Source organism: Perca fluviatilis, chromosome 8 (assembly GCF_010015445.1).
Source record: "Perca fluviatilis chromosome 8, GENO_Pfluv_1.0, whole genome shotgun sequence".
Classification (NCBI taxonomy): Eukaryota; Metazoa; Chordata; class Actinopteri; order Perciformes; family Percidae; genus Perca; species Perca fluviatilis.
Window position 1 is genome coordinate 41,977,557 of NC_053119.1, and position 15,045 is coordinate 41,992,601.

The following is a 15,045-nucleotide window of genomic DNA, read 5'->3' on the forward strand; positions in this document are numbered from 1 at the left end:
AGAAATGGCTTTCTTCTTGCCACTCTTCCATAAAAGCCAGATTTGTGCAGTATACGACTGATTGTTGTCCTATGGACAGAGTCTCCCACCTCAGCTGTAGATCTCTGCAGTTCATCCAGAGTGATCATGGGCCTCTTGGCTGCATCTCTGATCAGTCTTCTCCTTGTATGAGCTGAAAGTTTAGAGGGACGGCCGGGTCTTCGTAGATTTGTAGTGGTCTGATACTCCTTTCATTTCAATATTATCGCTTGCACAGTGCTCCTTGGGATGTTTAAAGCTTGGGAAATCTTTTTGTATCCAAATCCAGCTTTAAACTTCTCCACAATAGTATCTCGGACCTGCCTGGTGTGTTCCTTGTTCTTCATGATGCTCTCTGCGCTTTACACGGACCTCTGAGACTATCACAGAGCAGGTGCATTTATACGGAGACTTGATTACACACAGCTGGATTCTATTTATCATCATTAGTCATTTAGGTCAACATTGGATCATTCAGAGATCCTCACTGAACTTCGGAGAGAGTTTGCTGCACTGAAAGTAAAAGGGGGCTGAATAATTTTGCACGCCCCATTTTTCAGTTTTTATTTGTTAAAAAAGTTTGAAATAGCCAATGAATTTCGTTCCACTTCATAATTGGGACCCACTTGTTGTTGATTCTTCACAAAAAATTACAGTTTTATATCTTTATGTTTGAGGCCTGAAATGTGGCAAAAGGTCGAAACGTTCAAAAAGGCGAATACTTTCGCAAGGCACTGTATGTGTGTGTGTGTGTATATATTTATATTTTATATATATTATATTATATATATATTTATATATATATATATATTTATATATATATATATATATATATATATATATATATATATATATATATATTAGGGCTGTCAGCGTTAATCGCGACGCGATTAAGGGCCGAGCATAACGCGTTAATTTTTTTTAAATGGCATTAATCGAATGCTGCCATTTATTAATTTATTTTCACTTCACTCGGCTTCACGTCGTGCCTAACAGGCGACTATTTTGACCTTTTGCCGCACCTTTACTTATCATCAAGCTGCCATACTTCCTCCTAACACATCCTCCTGCTGCAGGCTGCAGACATGATGGAGAAATGCAGCAGAAAACACAATTCTGAATGGCGCTTTTTATTTTCCAAAACTCCCAGACGGCTCAGTAGCGAAAGCCATATGCACATTGTGTAAAGTCGAATTAAAATATGACCGAAGCATGTCAAGCTGGAGCTACCAGCTACGAGCTAAGCATAGTCCAGTTAACGTGACTCAGGTTGATGCTAGTGGGCTCAGGCAAAGCTCTATTTTGGAGAGTGCTACTCGCCGACCTGTTGATGAAACCAAAGTGCAAACGCTGTCTCATCAACCGGTGATCACTGGACGTCAGTGAGTAATCCAAATTATTTAGAAGTTCATGCACACTATATTGACTCTGGTAAATAGGGTTGGGTACCGAAACGTGCCGACCTAAACGATAGTAACGAGACCGAAATAAGAACGAAAATTTTGGTGCCTCATTTCGGTGCCTGACTTTACACTACACCTGACAGCAGGTAACGTTAGCCTACCTTTAGCTAGCAGCTGGATTAAACAGGGTTAAAATGCTGACAGCTAACGTTAAACAGTGTAAAGTGTGACTGTATTTCACTGTAGAGGATTCCTACACCGGGACCTAACAGTCTGCTCTGCAGCAGCTGCCGCTGTTGTAATTAAACAACACAGACGGTGCGTTCACTTAAAACAGGTAGCCTCATGGTGCATTCACAGTAATTGTAAAATACCATTTTCCCATCTGGTGGTTGTTTTTGTCGTTCAACAGCAATTTACTGGTGAAATAAGTTATTGTTATAGTTATTACATTATTATTAAATCTTTAATTTTGACCATATGGCCTTAGCAATAAACAAGTTGCTGACTGTTGTTTAGTACCCTTCTTTTTTCTTCTTTTGTTTACAGTAAATAAATAATAAACTAATACAAATCTTAAAGTCAAGTTCATAAAGTAACTTTCTTTGCATTCATTTGATTCCCAATCAAGATACACTGGTAAGAATTGCTTCCCATTGTTAATATGTACTTAAAAACAGTTCTGAAATGCAAAATAATAGAATTTTAATCATGTGATAAAACATGCGATTAATCGCGATTAACTATAGAAATTCAGCGATTAAAAAAATGTAACGCTTGACAGCCCTAATAAATATATATATATATATATATATATATATTAAAATGTCACCAGCGTGACATTTTTACAAACACCTTACAAACATTTTATTTTACCCATAAATTTAAGACATGCACTTCTGACATCTTTTGAAATATTTTGTTTTTTTACTTTAATCCAGAGGTCAGCTTCTCCTTCAGTAGTGGATTTTAGTGTTAGGCCTGTCTATGTACACCTAGTGCACGTCAAAAGACACCATTAACACATTTGGATATTTAGGTTGGCCTCAATCCTGCCAAAACAATAAATGAGCCATTATATTCACCTAAAGGCATGCTTTCATGAAGGGATGTGATGCAACAGGTCATGAAAGGAATATGATAATGCAAGTTCAGCCTTAATATCTGACAAACTAATGCTTGTGTTGGGCTTGTTTATAAGTTAATATCTGTGTTGGCTTACTGAGGTCAAATCCTTGCACTGTTTCACAATGAGGGTCAATTGAGCTGTTCAGGCTGATAAGAGTCTCATGTGATGAAGATTGGCCAATGGTACAGAGGCAGACAGGACATTGATGGAGTACTGAGATAAGGAGGGTCAGAGTGGCCAAACTGAGGCCCCATGGGACAGGAGGTAGGGTACTAGCTGGACAGATGCTGGACTTCAGACTCGGTAGCCAGCAGGTTAGACTGTCTGAGGAGTCATGTTTGGGTTGGCGCTTGACCTGGGACTGAAATCTGACACTGGCCCGACTTGAACCTGGAACATTTGTGTCCAAACCCCAACAGAATTTGACAGCTATTATGTGTCAGGAGGCCATGCCCCAACAACCCAGCTATATCCTCTTTAATTTGGTGTTTTCTAATAAATAAATAAGACTAGGTTGTCTTGGATAATATTTGTGAAATGGAGCTCCACCCTAAACCTGAGTCATTCAATGAAAAATTCAGCCCAACCTGACCCAAGCACAACAGGTCAGGTCAGCTCTTGTTGCGTCTGGCATCAGTGTCACGCTCTCATGTGCACCAGGGCAAGAGAATGAAAAAGTAGTGCTGGTTACAGTGTGACATATAGCATGACTGGTAAGCAAATTGTGCCAGCAAGCACTTAGTAAAGCACATACAGTCATTTTTTCTGAGAGCACAGATGTGGTTGCATCAGTGTTGATGCTAATAAAACAGATACTATCAGGTCTATCTGGTTCTGCAAAATGTGATTGCTGTGTGACCAGGGTGTCATTCATTACATTGTGTCATTGTAACTTTGGGCTGTGAGTTAAGGGAAACATACCACTTCCTGTGTGACTGTCTTTCCAACAGCGAAACAATATTTCCAACCGCTATTTGACTTTAAGGACTCCTTTTTATTGAATTAATGTCTACTTCTCACTGCCTTGCATCCCTCCTACTTTCTTCCCTCAAACCACACTCCTTCCTGCTCCCTCCTCCTCCCCTCCATAACCCCAACCCCCCCACCAGCTGTGGGAAAGCCATTTTATCAGCGTCTGTCCGTTGTTCTCTGGTGGGGATAGATACAGAGAAGATAGATGAGTGTTTTGACATGGAGAGTGTTAGACAAACACTCTTATCAGGCCCGCCACTTTAGACCGACCCCCCGAAACAGTCGCCTGAACCATGGACGAGATGAGGAGGGGAGGGGTGAGCGGTGGGAGGAGAGCAGGGGAGGCAGCTTTTTACATGTGCGTTTTGATCACACAGAGAGGTGGACGGTCTTAACGAGAAAGCTTCCCACTGCAACACTCACTGACGCTCAAACTTTGTTCATTTATCCTCAGATGTGCCGAGACTTCTCTAAACTACAGACCGCTGTTACTACTGCACTCAGACCTGTCTTAAGTTTTTAAATCGATGGATCAGTCCTCCATGCCTCCCTGCTAACTGGCTCTATCTGGGCTGCAGCTGGCTCTGACCACAGTCGTCACTGCCATCCTTCTACAGTTATCAATTTGAGGAAGTACACAAGAAGTTTCCCCTGTTTGAACCAGCCATGACACAAAGTGCTCAGCTTGTATCAAACTCCCTCTGCTGTTGAGCTGTTGACAGTTTTTGCTGTATGGTTTGAACTGCTGCAAGGGTTCAGGTCAAGTTCAAGCAACGTGCTGCTTCTTATATATTTTTATTTTGCCTGTCATGTGCTCTCTGCTAAATGCTATGGGTCATGTTTCAAACAGTAGGCCTTATACAGATTGAAACTGATATTTTGATTACATACCCTAGTTTCTACAATTACTTACTTTCTAATAAAGTAGTAATTAGTATGTTTTATTTGTAAAAGTGATTTCAGACTGTGTATATAAAATTGAATGCTCACACATATTGATATAAAGACTGTAATTAGGGCTGTTTTATTATGGAAAAACCCATAATCACGATTATTTTGGTCAGTATTGAAATCATGATTATTTCCCATGATTACTCATTGTCTCTTGGAGAGAGGTTGCATTTATCAAAGTAAAAAAATAAGAGTTTACTTGCACAATGTCAATGTGACTCTTGTTTTTGTGATCGTTAGGAGCCGGAATCGTAATCGCGATTAAAATTTAGATTAATTGCACAGTCCTAACTGTAATCTATGAAATGTTTCTTCATCATATTTGTCATTTATGACACTGCCTGGATGATAACCAGTTGTTTAATGATAAGGTCGATATCTATGTATATTTGTCCAACCTACAGTCGGCTTATATCAGCTTCCCTGATGTCAACCGCTCCTCTCTTCTCTCTTTCGTCTAGATGACCTGGAGTTAATTGAAGAAGGCGGTGACAGCAGGGTGGTGGCTGGCAGGGACCTCCATCCAGACACAATGTGGGGCCCCTACCCAGGAATCCTCCAATCAGAGGGCAGCGCAGATGATCAGGAGACAGAGGTAAGAGCTCTGATGCAATCGCTGTCCAGTAACCACCAGCACAGATCCTGTCATGGTTACTGAAACTGAAATATTGTAACTGTTTTTTAATTCTTATATGGTAGAGAAGCTCTTAAATTGAAACAATACACATAATTGTAAACTAACATCAGTGCATCATAAGCATCATAAAAAATAATAGACGGTCTATAGAAGTCTCTCAATGCACAGCAATATGTCAGTGCTGGAGTTTGGTCTGGCTACACTGCTTTCGATATTCTGAGATTATTTTTGGGGGGTGGGGGGGTGTATTTCTTTTTTTCTTTTTTTGAGATTTTAGGTGTTTATTACATAGGACAGCTGAAGACCGGAAAGGGGGAGAGAGAGAGGGAATGACATGCAGCAAAGAGCTGCAGGTCAGAATTGAACCCACGCCGTTGTGGCAAGGACTGAGCCTCTGGGTATGGGTTGCGCGCTCAACCAGGTGAGCTACCCAGGCGCCCCAGTTGTTTGTATTTCTTTAAACCAATCACAACCAGCCTGGGCTGCACTAATCCCGGATGCAGTGACGGTGCCCTTGCAAAATAGATAGCGGAAGGGGCGGGACCCACGCGCAGGATGTCGGGCTTTATCCCAGCAACGTACATCTGGTGAGCCCGACTATATCTGACGTAGCTATAGCAATTGCAAGTTTGTATTAGGTGGTAGTTTAAAACAGATTAAGGCAGTCAATTACTGTTTAATTATAACTAGTATAATGTTGAAAACATTTGTTGTGTCATTTATAAAAAAAAGAAATGTACTTCACAAATGCACTAAATTCAGTAAATGATTAGCTTGCTTTGGAGTCACATCCCAGATAAATCAACAACACTTTTGTCATTTATTAAGCAACCATGTCAGACATTGTCTGGTTCTAGCTGCTCACATGTAATGATTTACTGCTTTTTCTGTTTCATATCATTTAAATTGAATAGCTTTGGGTTTTGGACAAAACAAGCAAACTGTAGACGTAATCCTTGGCTCTTGGAAATTCCTTGGTATTTTCACACTTTACTTACATTTTATTGACACTAAATTTGATTGATCAAAAATAGTTGTCAGATGTAAGTTCTAGCTCTATTTTTGACTGTTCCATTTCATATTGTTATAGGATGAATACAAGCTTTTCTGGTGGTAAATCAGTTAATCGAAAAACATTTTGCAGATTATTTGCCAGTGAAAATATGTAAAGCTTATTAATTATCAATTATTGCATGCATCCTTAAAGTAAGACAAACCACTGAATGCAATTAGAGTGATGCTTTATAATAATATATCTAGGTCTGCACAACATATGGTTTTTTATCATCATCCCAATATCAAATGGCGATAATAAACATATTGCGAAAGGCTGCCACATATCTCAACAGACACAGTAGAAAACTGCACTTTAAAATTTTTTGTTAGTGCTGCCTTTTATATTCCATTCAATGTTTAATTTGTCCAATAAAAGAATGTTGGAAATGATTTCCTTTCATTTGTTTTCATTCAATTCAACAAGCAGCAGAAATGCAGAACTGAGCACACTTTAATATTGGTTTATTTATCGCAAGTAATATTGTTATTGCGATATTCAACAACGTTATCGCATATTTTCTTCATATCGTGCAGCCCTAAATATATCTTATAATACACATCTTACATATTGTAACACTGAGGTGAGAGTAAAACATTGTTTAACTGTAGCAGGCTGAAAAGAGACCTATAGCTAACGGAAGAGATGGAAAGGTCAGAGGTCAGATGGTCGGGTAACAAAGAGAGACCATAAGTAAACACCTTATCAAGAATGTGTGTGACAGTAGTTGGAAATGACAACAGCTGTGTGTGTGTCTGTGTGTGTGTGCATGCGCGATCGTTGGGAACCGGATGGAGCCCTATCAGAGGCTGAGTTTGTGCATCATGTGCAAGTCCATCTAATCATATGATACTGATGCTGGGAGAGGCTTCCTGGCATGCAGCACAAACACATGAGACACACACACACACACACACACACACACACACACAATCACTCACTCACTCACACATTCCTACCTAATTTTTGCAAGTGATCTACCTTACTATACCTGGCTTGCTTGTCATATCTGAAGTTATTTTCATTTTGTTTGGCTTCAAATGCCATGTGCTCAATGTAGTTCAATACATTTTAGTCCGGCTCAGCCTGGTTTAGCCAGTCCACATCTGGGTTCAAACCAGTTAATATACGGTTCACAAAAAGGTCCACCCAGTTCAAATAAAGCTGGATGGAGTTTATACCACACCCTCAACCCTTTCCCCATCATTATCCTCTTCTCTCCTCTCCTCTTCTCTCCTCCCTCTCCTCTCCTCTCCTCTCCTCTCCTCTCCTCTCCTCTCCTCTCCTCTCCTCTCCTCTCCTCACCTCTCAGCCCTCACCAGACTCCCATTCCATCCTCTCCCCTCTTCTCCTCCTCTCCTCCCAGCCCTCCCCAGACGTCCGCCTGTCTTTTATCTCCACATGGCGCCATCCTCCTGGACAACAAACCCCAGTGATTGATTCCTGCTTGATAGGCTCTCATTTCTAAGATTTCGTTTATTATCAGTAAGGTTCTGAGTGTACAGATAGATGTCTCTGTGTGTGTGTGTGTGTGTGTGTGTGTGTGTGTGTGTGTGTGTGTGTGTGTGTGTGTGTGTGCACGAACATTCACTCTCTCTGTCTCTCTTACACACACACACACACTTGCTCACCCATCACCTTTTGTTCTTCCCCTCCCTTCCGCTGCCCATACCGTCCTATTCCTCCTCTGAACTGTAAAGTCAGTTTCTGTTCTTTTGAGGGCTTTGCATTCATATGGAAAGCATCTCATTCTGACTCTTAATACCCATTTTCTCTCTTCTTCCTCATTTTCTGCCGCCCCTCCCCTCCTATCTGTGGATGGAAGAAGTGAGGAGACGGACCTTCGGTATCTGCTGGAGATAGTGGCCGTAATCTCACATTCCTCCTGTTTTTCTCCCCCTGTCACTCCACATCCTCCCCCTCCTCCATCCATCCCTCCATCCCTCCCTGCTTCCCTCCCTCTCGGGTCAGCAGGGGTCAGGGCTATCCTCAGTGTGTTGGAGAGGAGAAATCTGCTCAACTCCCGCTAAAACCAGAGCCATCACACTGCATTCCTTTATTGGTTATTCAAAGTTTTATTCTAAAAACAGTGAATAAAGATAAAGGATAAACTCACTTTAGATACTTTTTATATAAAAGACTAATATTCAATGTCAAAAAGCACTCTTTGCATGCAGTAAAAGATGAAGATTAATCCAAAAAGAAGTACTTTAGCAAAAGAGACATTTAGTTGCACAGTTTCAACAAACATTAACAGTGTGTGTGCCTGGGTAGCTCAACTGGTAGAGCGCACAGCCATATATAGAGGTTTACTCCTTGACCCAGCGGCTGTGGGTTCAACTCTGACTGCTGCATGTCATTCCTCTCTCTCTTCCCTTTCACGTCTTCAGCGGTCCTATAAAAATAAAGGCCTAAAGTGCTCAAAAAATAATCTTTAACAAAAACAGTGTGTTGGAGAAACACAGATTTTTAACATGAAACTGCTTCATGCAGTATTTCAGTTTCAGTTTAGTATGTATGCATTGCATACTGAATGCTTTGAATGAACTTACCTTTGTAACTTTTTCAGTGTAAACACATTACATTCTCAAAATCTGATTAGAACTGGTATGGACTATGGATTTGGACAACCACGCTACATCCTGCCAGTCTAGAGAACGGACCAACCCCTCTCTGATCACAAGCTTGTTTTATTTTGACTCTTTCTGCAACATTTAGGTGTTTTAGTTATTCCAGTTTTGTGTGTAAATTATAAATACAAATAAAAATGGATGGCCAGGTATGTCAGCTGTGTGTCTGCCTGGAATACTCTGTGTAGGACAGCCCATTTTACCCGCCATGTCCTCATCCATATAGAGACGTGTGCCACGTAGCTCTCCACTGTGAGCGCCATCTAGCAGAGAGCCATAAACTTAGAAGGAAAAAAAAGAGCTTAAAATGTGAGTTGATTAAATGTTATTTTGTTATCGCCAATCGTTCTGGACCTCTGACCTTAATTTTAAAAGAGATGCGGACCTTTGAAATATAAGTTTGAGAACCCCTGATGTAAAGTATGCAGGGGCAGCAGGTGATGTACATTTGTATCTTATCTAAGTACAAAAGATTTTTTCTTTTGGCTGGACATGGGTCCGTGCTTTGTCGAATTCCCTCTAGAGTCCATGTCCCTGCATTGGAGATGCTTTCACCATCTGCTCACCTCTTTATATGTGTTTTTTTTTTCCTTCACAAGATATTTCCTAGTTATCTATCCATCCTCACTTCTATCTTACTTAAACCACCTGTCTTCCTCAGTCCTCATCCTTGCTAGGCTCTGTGGAGCCCCCAGGCTTTGCCCCCCCATCTTTGGGTGAGATTGGCATGGCCCACTGTGCAGTCCTGCCCCTTCCAGCATTTTTTTTTTTTTCTCTCTCTTTTTTTCTTTTTTTTTCTCTCTCTCAACTTCTCTCTCAGCAAATTTGATTCTTATTTGGCCTGGACCGATAAGCTATCCGTTTAATACGAGGCCTACCCAACAACACACATACCTACAGTACACACTCAAGTAGCACACACATGCACACAAAGAGTACATGTACACACATATTAAGTGCAATGACTTTACTTTATTTTTTATCTGAAACAATATAAAATGATATGTCTTTGATGTTGTCTTGGTGAGGGTGTGTGGATGTGGGTGTGTGGGTGGAGCAAAGAGAGGCAAATGAGATCCAGTCCTCGCTCTCCCTCCAACAGATCTCCTTCATTAGATTAGTGGCGTGTTAACTGGTCTGTGTCATATGGAAATCCTGCCATTTGCATCTTTTGAGAAAGAGGCGTAAAACCATTTATCTATTTAAATATATTCTGGCTGATATGGCTGTTGGACTTTAGAACAGGGTATAATAATGTTTACTGATCAACTGATCAGCTGGCTGCTGATTCCTCACTGTTTTTGGTTGAGTGAACAACCAGGTCCTCCTCGGCGAGCCTCCCATGGCAACCCAGGAGTGAGCACACCAACTGCTATTCTGATCGCACATAACAAATCTGATATTATATCTCCTCTCCTTCTGATTGGATCCTGCTTTAATTAACTGATAGTACAAGTGCATGGGATTGGACCGAAGTTGCAGGATTGTTGTGAAATTTCAGCTCAGATGAAGAGAAAGTGAAAAGAGCGATGATGCTAAAGTGTAGCCACACCTTGAGTTTGTTGCATCTGTTACATCTTCCCAAAGAACAGATGTCCGAAGTGAAGTCTCCACACACAGTGTACCACAGGAGGAACTCCACTTACAGCATTGTCTCTATTGTTCTCCCTCCTTCAGTAGCACCCAGCAGCTCACCCCACCCCAATCCTGTCTTTCGCGGAAAGGCAGCCTGAAGGCACGATCCTAGAAGTAGCAGAGTAGGGGAGTTCAAAGCGTTATCACGCGCCGAACGTCTTTTCATCATGTTTTAGAAACAAGCGTTCGCACTAATCCCCCAATAATCTCTCCAGGAGAACTGGGGCGATAAGGCGCGCCACCCACGGCTTTTCAAACACTTTTTGGGTAGTCTCTTCTCACTCCCTATCTCTCCTCCCCTCTACCTCCTCTACTCTCTTCTCCACTTCCTCCTTCCCTCACCCCCCTGGAAGGACAAGTGAAGGTGATCGCCGTCTCTTTCTTATTCTCTCTGGAGCCATCTCCTTTTCTTTTCCTTTTTTTTGCGTTGACTCTGAGCCGGTTTGTTTACATCCTGATTTTGATCTTTTTTTATCTGGACTCATCAACAGTGTTTCTCTGCCTCTCTGTTTCTCTCTCCCTCCGCCCATCAAATTAGAATGTTAATTAAAATGGTGCTCCTTCAGAAGATGACAAATCGATGATTACGGCGAGTGTTGAGACACCTTCTGCAATGCCCCCCAGAAGAAAGCAATACGTAAGGTAGCTTCTTAAAAAGGAACGAGAAGAGGAGTTTCTATCTTTAAAGAATTGTTTTCTACACCTGGCGCTGTGTTTTTGAGTATTTATATATCGAAGTGGCATGTATATAAAGTCATAGGTGATTTGGGGCAACCTAACCTCTCCCAACATATTAAAACACACTTATCTTTGTTGGCTCACAGGTTGTAGTAGCTAGCAGAGCAATATTAAGTGTGTGTTTGAATTTCATTTGGCAAAAGCTTTGTTTACATTGCTAAAATGGCATGCTTGTATTTTAATACATTTCTTATTCGTCCTCCACCTTCTGTTTTAGTAACACAGGTGAGGGATGCGTGGGCGGAGGCGACAATGGCAGAGCTCTTCTTGCACTTCTGACATCTTTAAATGGAGACATTTTAAACTGAGGTTTTTGCATGTGCATAACCCAATATAATCGTAACCGTCTGAACACAGGCTGAAAAGCTGGTCATCATAGAGACTGGCAAGACTTTAATGGTTCAGATATGGAGATAATTTCGCACACTTTCGGACTATCTTTTTTTGCTGTTGTATAATTTGTTCATAGAACACTTAACAGAAGTTTTTAAAAAAAGAGCCCCTCCAATAATGTCACTTGTAATGTACTGACAACATCAGAAGCCATGTCAATATGCACACATTCTCTAACCTCTGCTGACTTATAATATATGATGGCAGTATTCAAGATTGTTTTACCTATTAATAGGTTTAAAAAAAAAAAAAGCCCATATGATAGGCCTTTTTTCACTAAAGAAATTTTGATTCATCATAGTAGGAAAAGCACAGGTGTAAAAAATATGATTATTCTGAATTCCATTTAGTTGTTTTTAGTTTCAGGGTCCTGGTATTGTGCACGTTGGCTCATTGTCACACTGTCTTGGCTCACTGGGACAGAATTGAATAGAACAGAGCCATTGGTAATGATATTGGTAAGAGCTGTCCTTTTCCTACTATGACAAATTAAAATGGCTGCTGTGAGAGCCCATTACTTAGGGTTGTACACATAAGCTTGGTAGTCCTTCAGCAGTCACTGTTGCCAGATTGAGTGAATGCAAGAAAGTGACCCAAAATAGTAACTATTTAGTCACACAGAAAAAGAAAAAAACAGAACAAGACACCATGAAGTGAATACTGATCTCTGACTGGGATGTGAACAGTCCTCTACAACTGTATAGTGTAGCATGCTGCTTTCAAGCAGTGGTTGTCCAGGGACTATATGTTTACCAATGAATTTTATCAAGTAAACCCCTGGAAGATTTTAATAATAATTATAATTATAATAATAATAATAATACATTTTATTCAGCGGACGCCTTTCTAGATACACAAGGACATCTTGCATGTATTTTATGTATTCCCTCTTGAAATTATCCCTCTCGCATATTCTGTCATGTGAAAATACATCACGTTACATAAGCTGTAGTCTATATCTTTGACATTCCTTTTCTGGGACTGCTCCATTGCCGCCGGAATTTCATTTTTCTCAGTCGTATGTCCGTCCCCTTCCTCTTCCTTTGTGTTGGCGTTCTAAACTCTGGTGGATATGTGAGGACTATGGTTAACTGCTCCTCAGATCTCTGCAGGGTAAATCCAGACAGCTAGCTAGACTATCTGTCCAATCTGAGTTTTCTGTTGCACGACTAAAACTACTTCTGAACGTCCACATGTTCCACCAAAACAAGTTCCTTCCTGAGACTATTTAGTAGAGGCAGAGCACGTGGTTCACCACGGCCTGTACTTTTTTTGCATATGCCAATTGTTTTTTAAATAAATGCCCAAAGCCGGCGCGAGGCTTTTTCTCCCATTGATAAAGATGCTATAACTGCACTCTCACTGGGACTTTAAACGTGGACTCAGTCTCTTCCAGCAACATTTTTTGGGCGAAACCCACGTTACACCTTGAGTGATGGATGTATTGCCTCAAAATGTTGACCCTGTGCATCATGGCCTTAAGGAGAGCCAGCTTTTATCTGTCGTGATTGAATCAATGTGCGCCACATAGGCTACCTGTCGTATGACTTGCCCACATCATGGCAGTAGCTGTCTGTCTCTCAGTCTGTCAACCTGGCCCTGACAGAGGAGCCTATCACCCTGGGAAAGGGAGAGAGGAGGGATGATTGCAGAGAGGGGAGAAATAACTGCCAAATAAGATAAAATACTGATAGACAGACATGCAGCCAGCCAGGCCAGGGAGGAAGAGGAACAAAAGAGACCCAAAGAGAAAGGTGGGAAAGGTCCATCGACTAAAACAAAACATTAGAGACAAAAGGAAATATGAGAGAAAAAGAGAACTAGAAGAGAGGTGAGGCAAGCGTAGAAGAGGAGGGTTAAACGAGGCAGAGGGAGGAGGTGTTCATCACTCAGTGGCAATGACTGGCTGGTATCTGCATCTCCCTGTCATCTGCACCGGCTTCTGCAGGGTGGAGGAGGAAGGAAAGAGGAGGAGGAGGTGTAAGAGAGGAGGAGAGGGAAAACCTCCATCCTCTCTATCTCTGAGCCTCATCTCCGGCAGTTCAGGAGCCTGCTTTCCAAGAGTGCCTCATTTTCAAATCTCTTATCTCGGCCCCCGTTTTAAGTATCGCAGTTTTATATTTTTACATGTCATTTGCATGCAGCTCATCAAACCTGGCTCCCTCTATTTTTTTCTCCTTTTTCCCCCTGCTTCTCGGAGGTGTACGCCGATATGAGCACAAGGGAATAAGCTTTCACTCTGCTGCTGAGCCATAGCCATGTACTGTATTGAAAAAAAAGTATCTTGTGTTTCTGTTGAATGTTAGAGAAATGCTTTGCGTAAGTGCAACAGAGGTAAAGTTTATGTGTGTGTGTGTGTGTGTGTGTGTGTGTGTTTATATGAAAGAGGCGGATGAGAGTAGGTTTCTGATTTTTATCTGCCTTCCTTTTCTTCTTTGTATTTTTGGAGGATTCACACAGTGACCTCTTTGTTTGGGACAGTGAGTACAGCCCTCCAACCCCCTGGATCGGGAAAGAAACCATTTCCTGTAGTCGAGAGATAGAAAGAGAGACAGAGAGAGAAAAGAGGGAAAGATAGGATGGGAGAAGGAGGGGCAGGCAGACAGAAGGGCAGGAATGAGAGTTGGGGAGAGGAAGAGAATCGGAGATTAAGAAAGAAAGAAAGAGGTGTATAAAAGGAAGGAGGTGGTGCAGGAGAGACAGTGAAAGAGGAGAAGGAAGGAAGAGGGTGAATTGGATGATTGAATGAATGATTTTGTGAGAGGAGTGAATGAATGAATGATGGTTGAAAAGGTCAGAAGAGGAGCAGGGTGGCTTATTAAATTCTCAGCTAGAGCAGCACAAAACATTTGAAACGCTTGCTGCAGGAGTAAAAATGCACCTTTTTGGAATGTGTCATGAACTGTAAAATCTGCAGGCTTTGGTTTTGTTATTCACTGGCTCTACAAATATTACTTACTGCAATTTTCTAGGAGAGGACACCTCTTGGAAGGGTTTGACAGTGCGTGACATGGATGTTTCAAACCCTATTAGCTGCTACAGGTATTCCTATATTGGCCCTGACAGTTGTAATTAGGTCGCACCAGTGATGAGGAGGGATTTCCTATTATTGATTAATCTTAATATTTTTTGGATGAAGAAAAGGTATGGAGAAAAGTATAGTTTTGGTCTCAGGATCAAAGCTCCTAATATACCTAAACTCTGGGTATCTGCTGATACATATTACTGATCCAGTAAGAGTGCTCTGTTTTTCCAAAAATTTAAATCTGTATATGTGGAACTCATTCCATTCATTTGTATATACTGTAAGGTAACAAAGTCAGTCATGTCAAAAAAAAAATTCAAAAAAGCAGCCCAACATGACTGGTGAAGTGAATGGAATTGAACAGTAACTAAAATAGACAAAGAAACTGTATTTATTGTAGATTGGTCATGTGTGGCCGATTCCCAGTCCAACAATGGCACCAAAGAAAAAGAACGTGCCT

The 15,045-nt window shown here is 41.2% G+C and overlaps 1 protein-coding gene across 2 annotated transcripts in view; it reads left to right on the forward strand.

Annotated features, from left to right (window-relative positions):
- Window positions 1-15,045, forward strand: part of zfpm1 (zinc finger protein, FOG family member 1) — a 139,285-nt gene that overhangs the window by 102,339 nt on the left and 21,901 nt on the right. For both annotated transcript variants that reach the window (XM_039808248.1, XM_039808249.1), the window contains one exon: window positions 4,935-5,068. In XM_039808248.1, coding sequence (XP_039664182.1) covers window positions 4,935-5,068 — 134 coding nt within the window. The remainder of the gene's footprint in view (window positions 1-4,934; window positions 5,069-15,045) is intronic.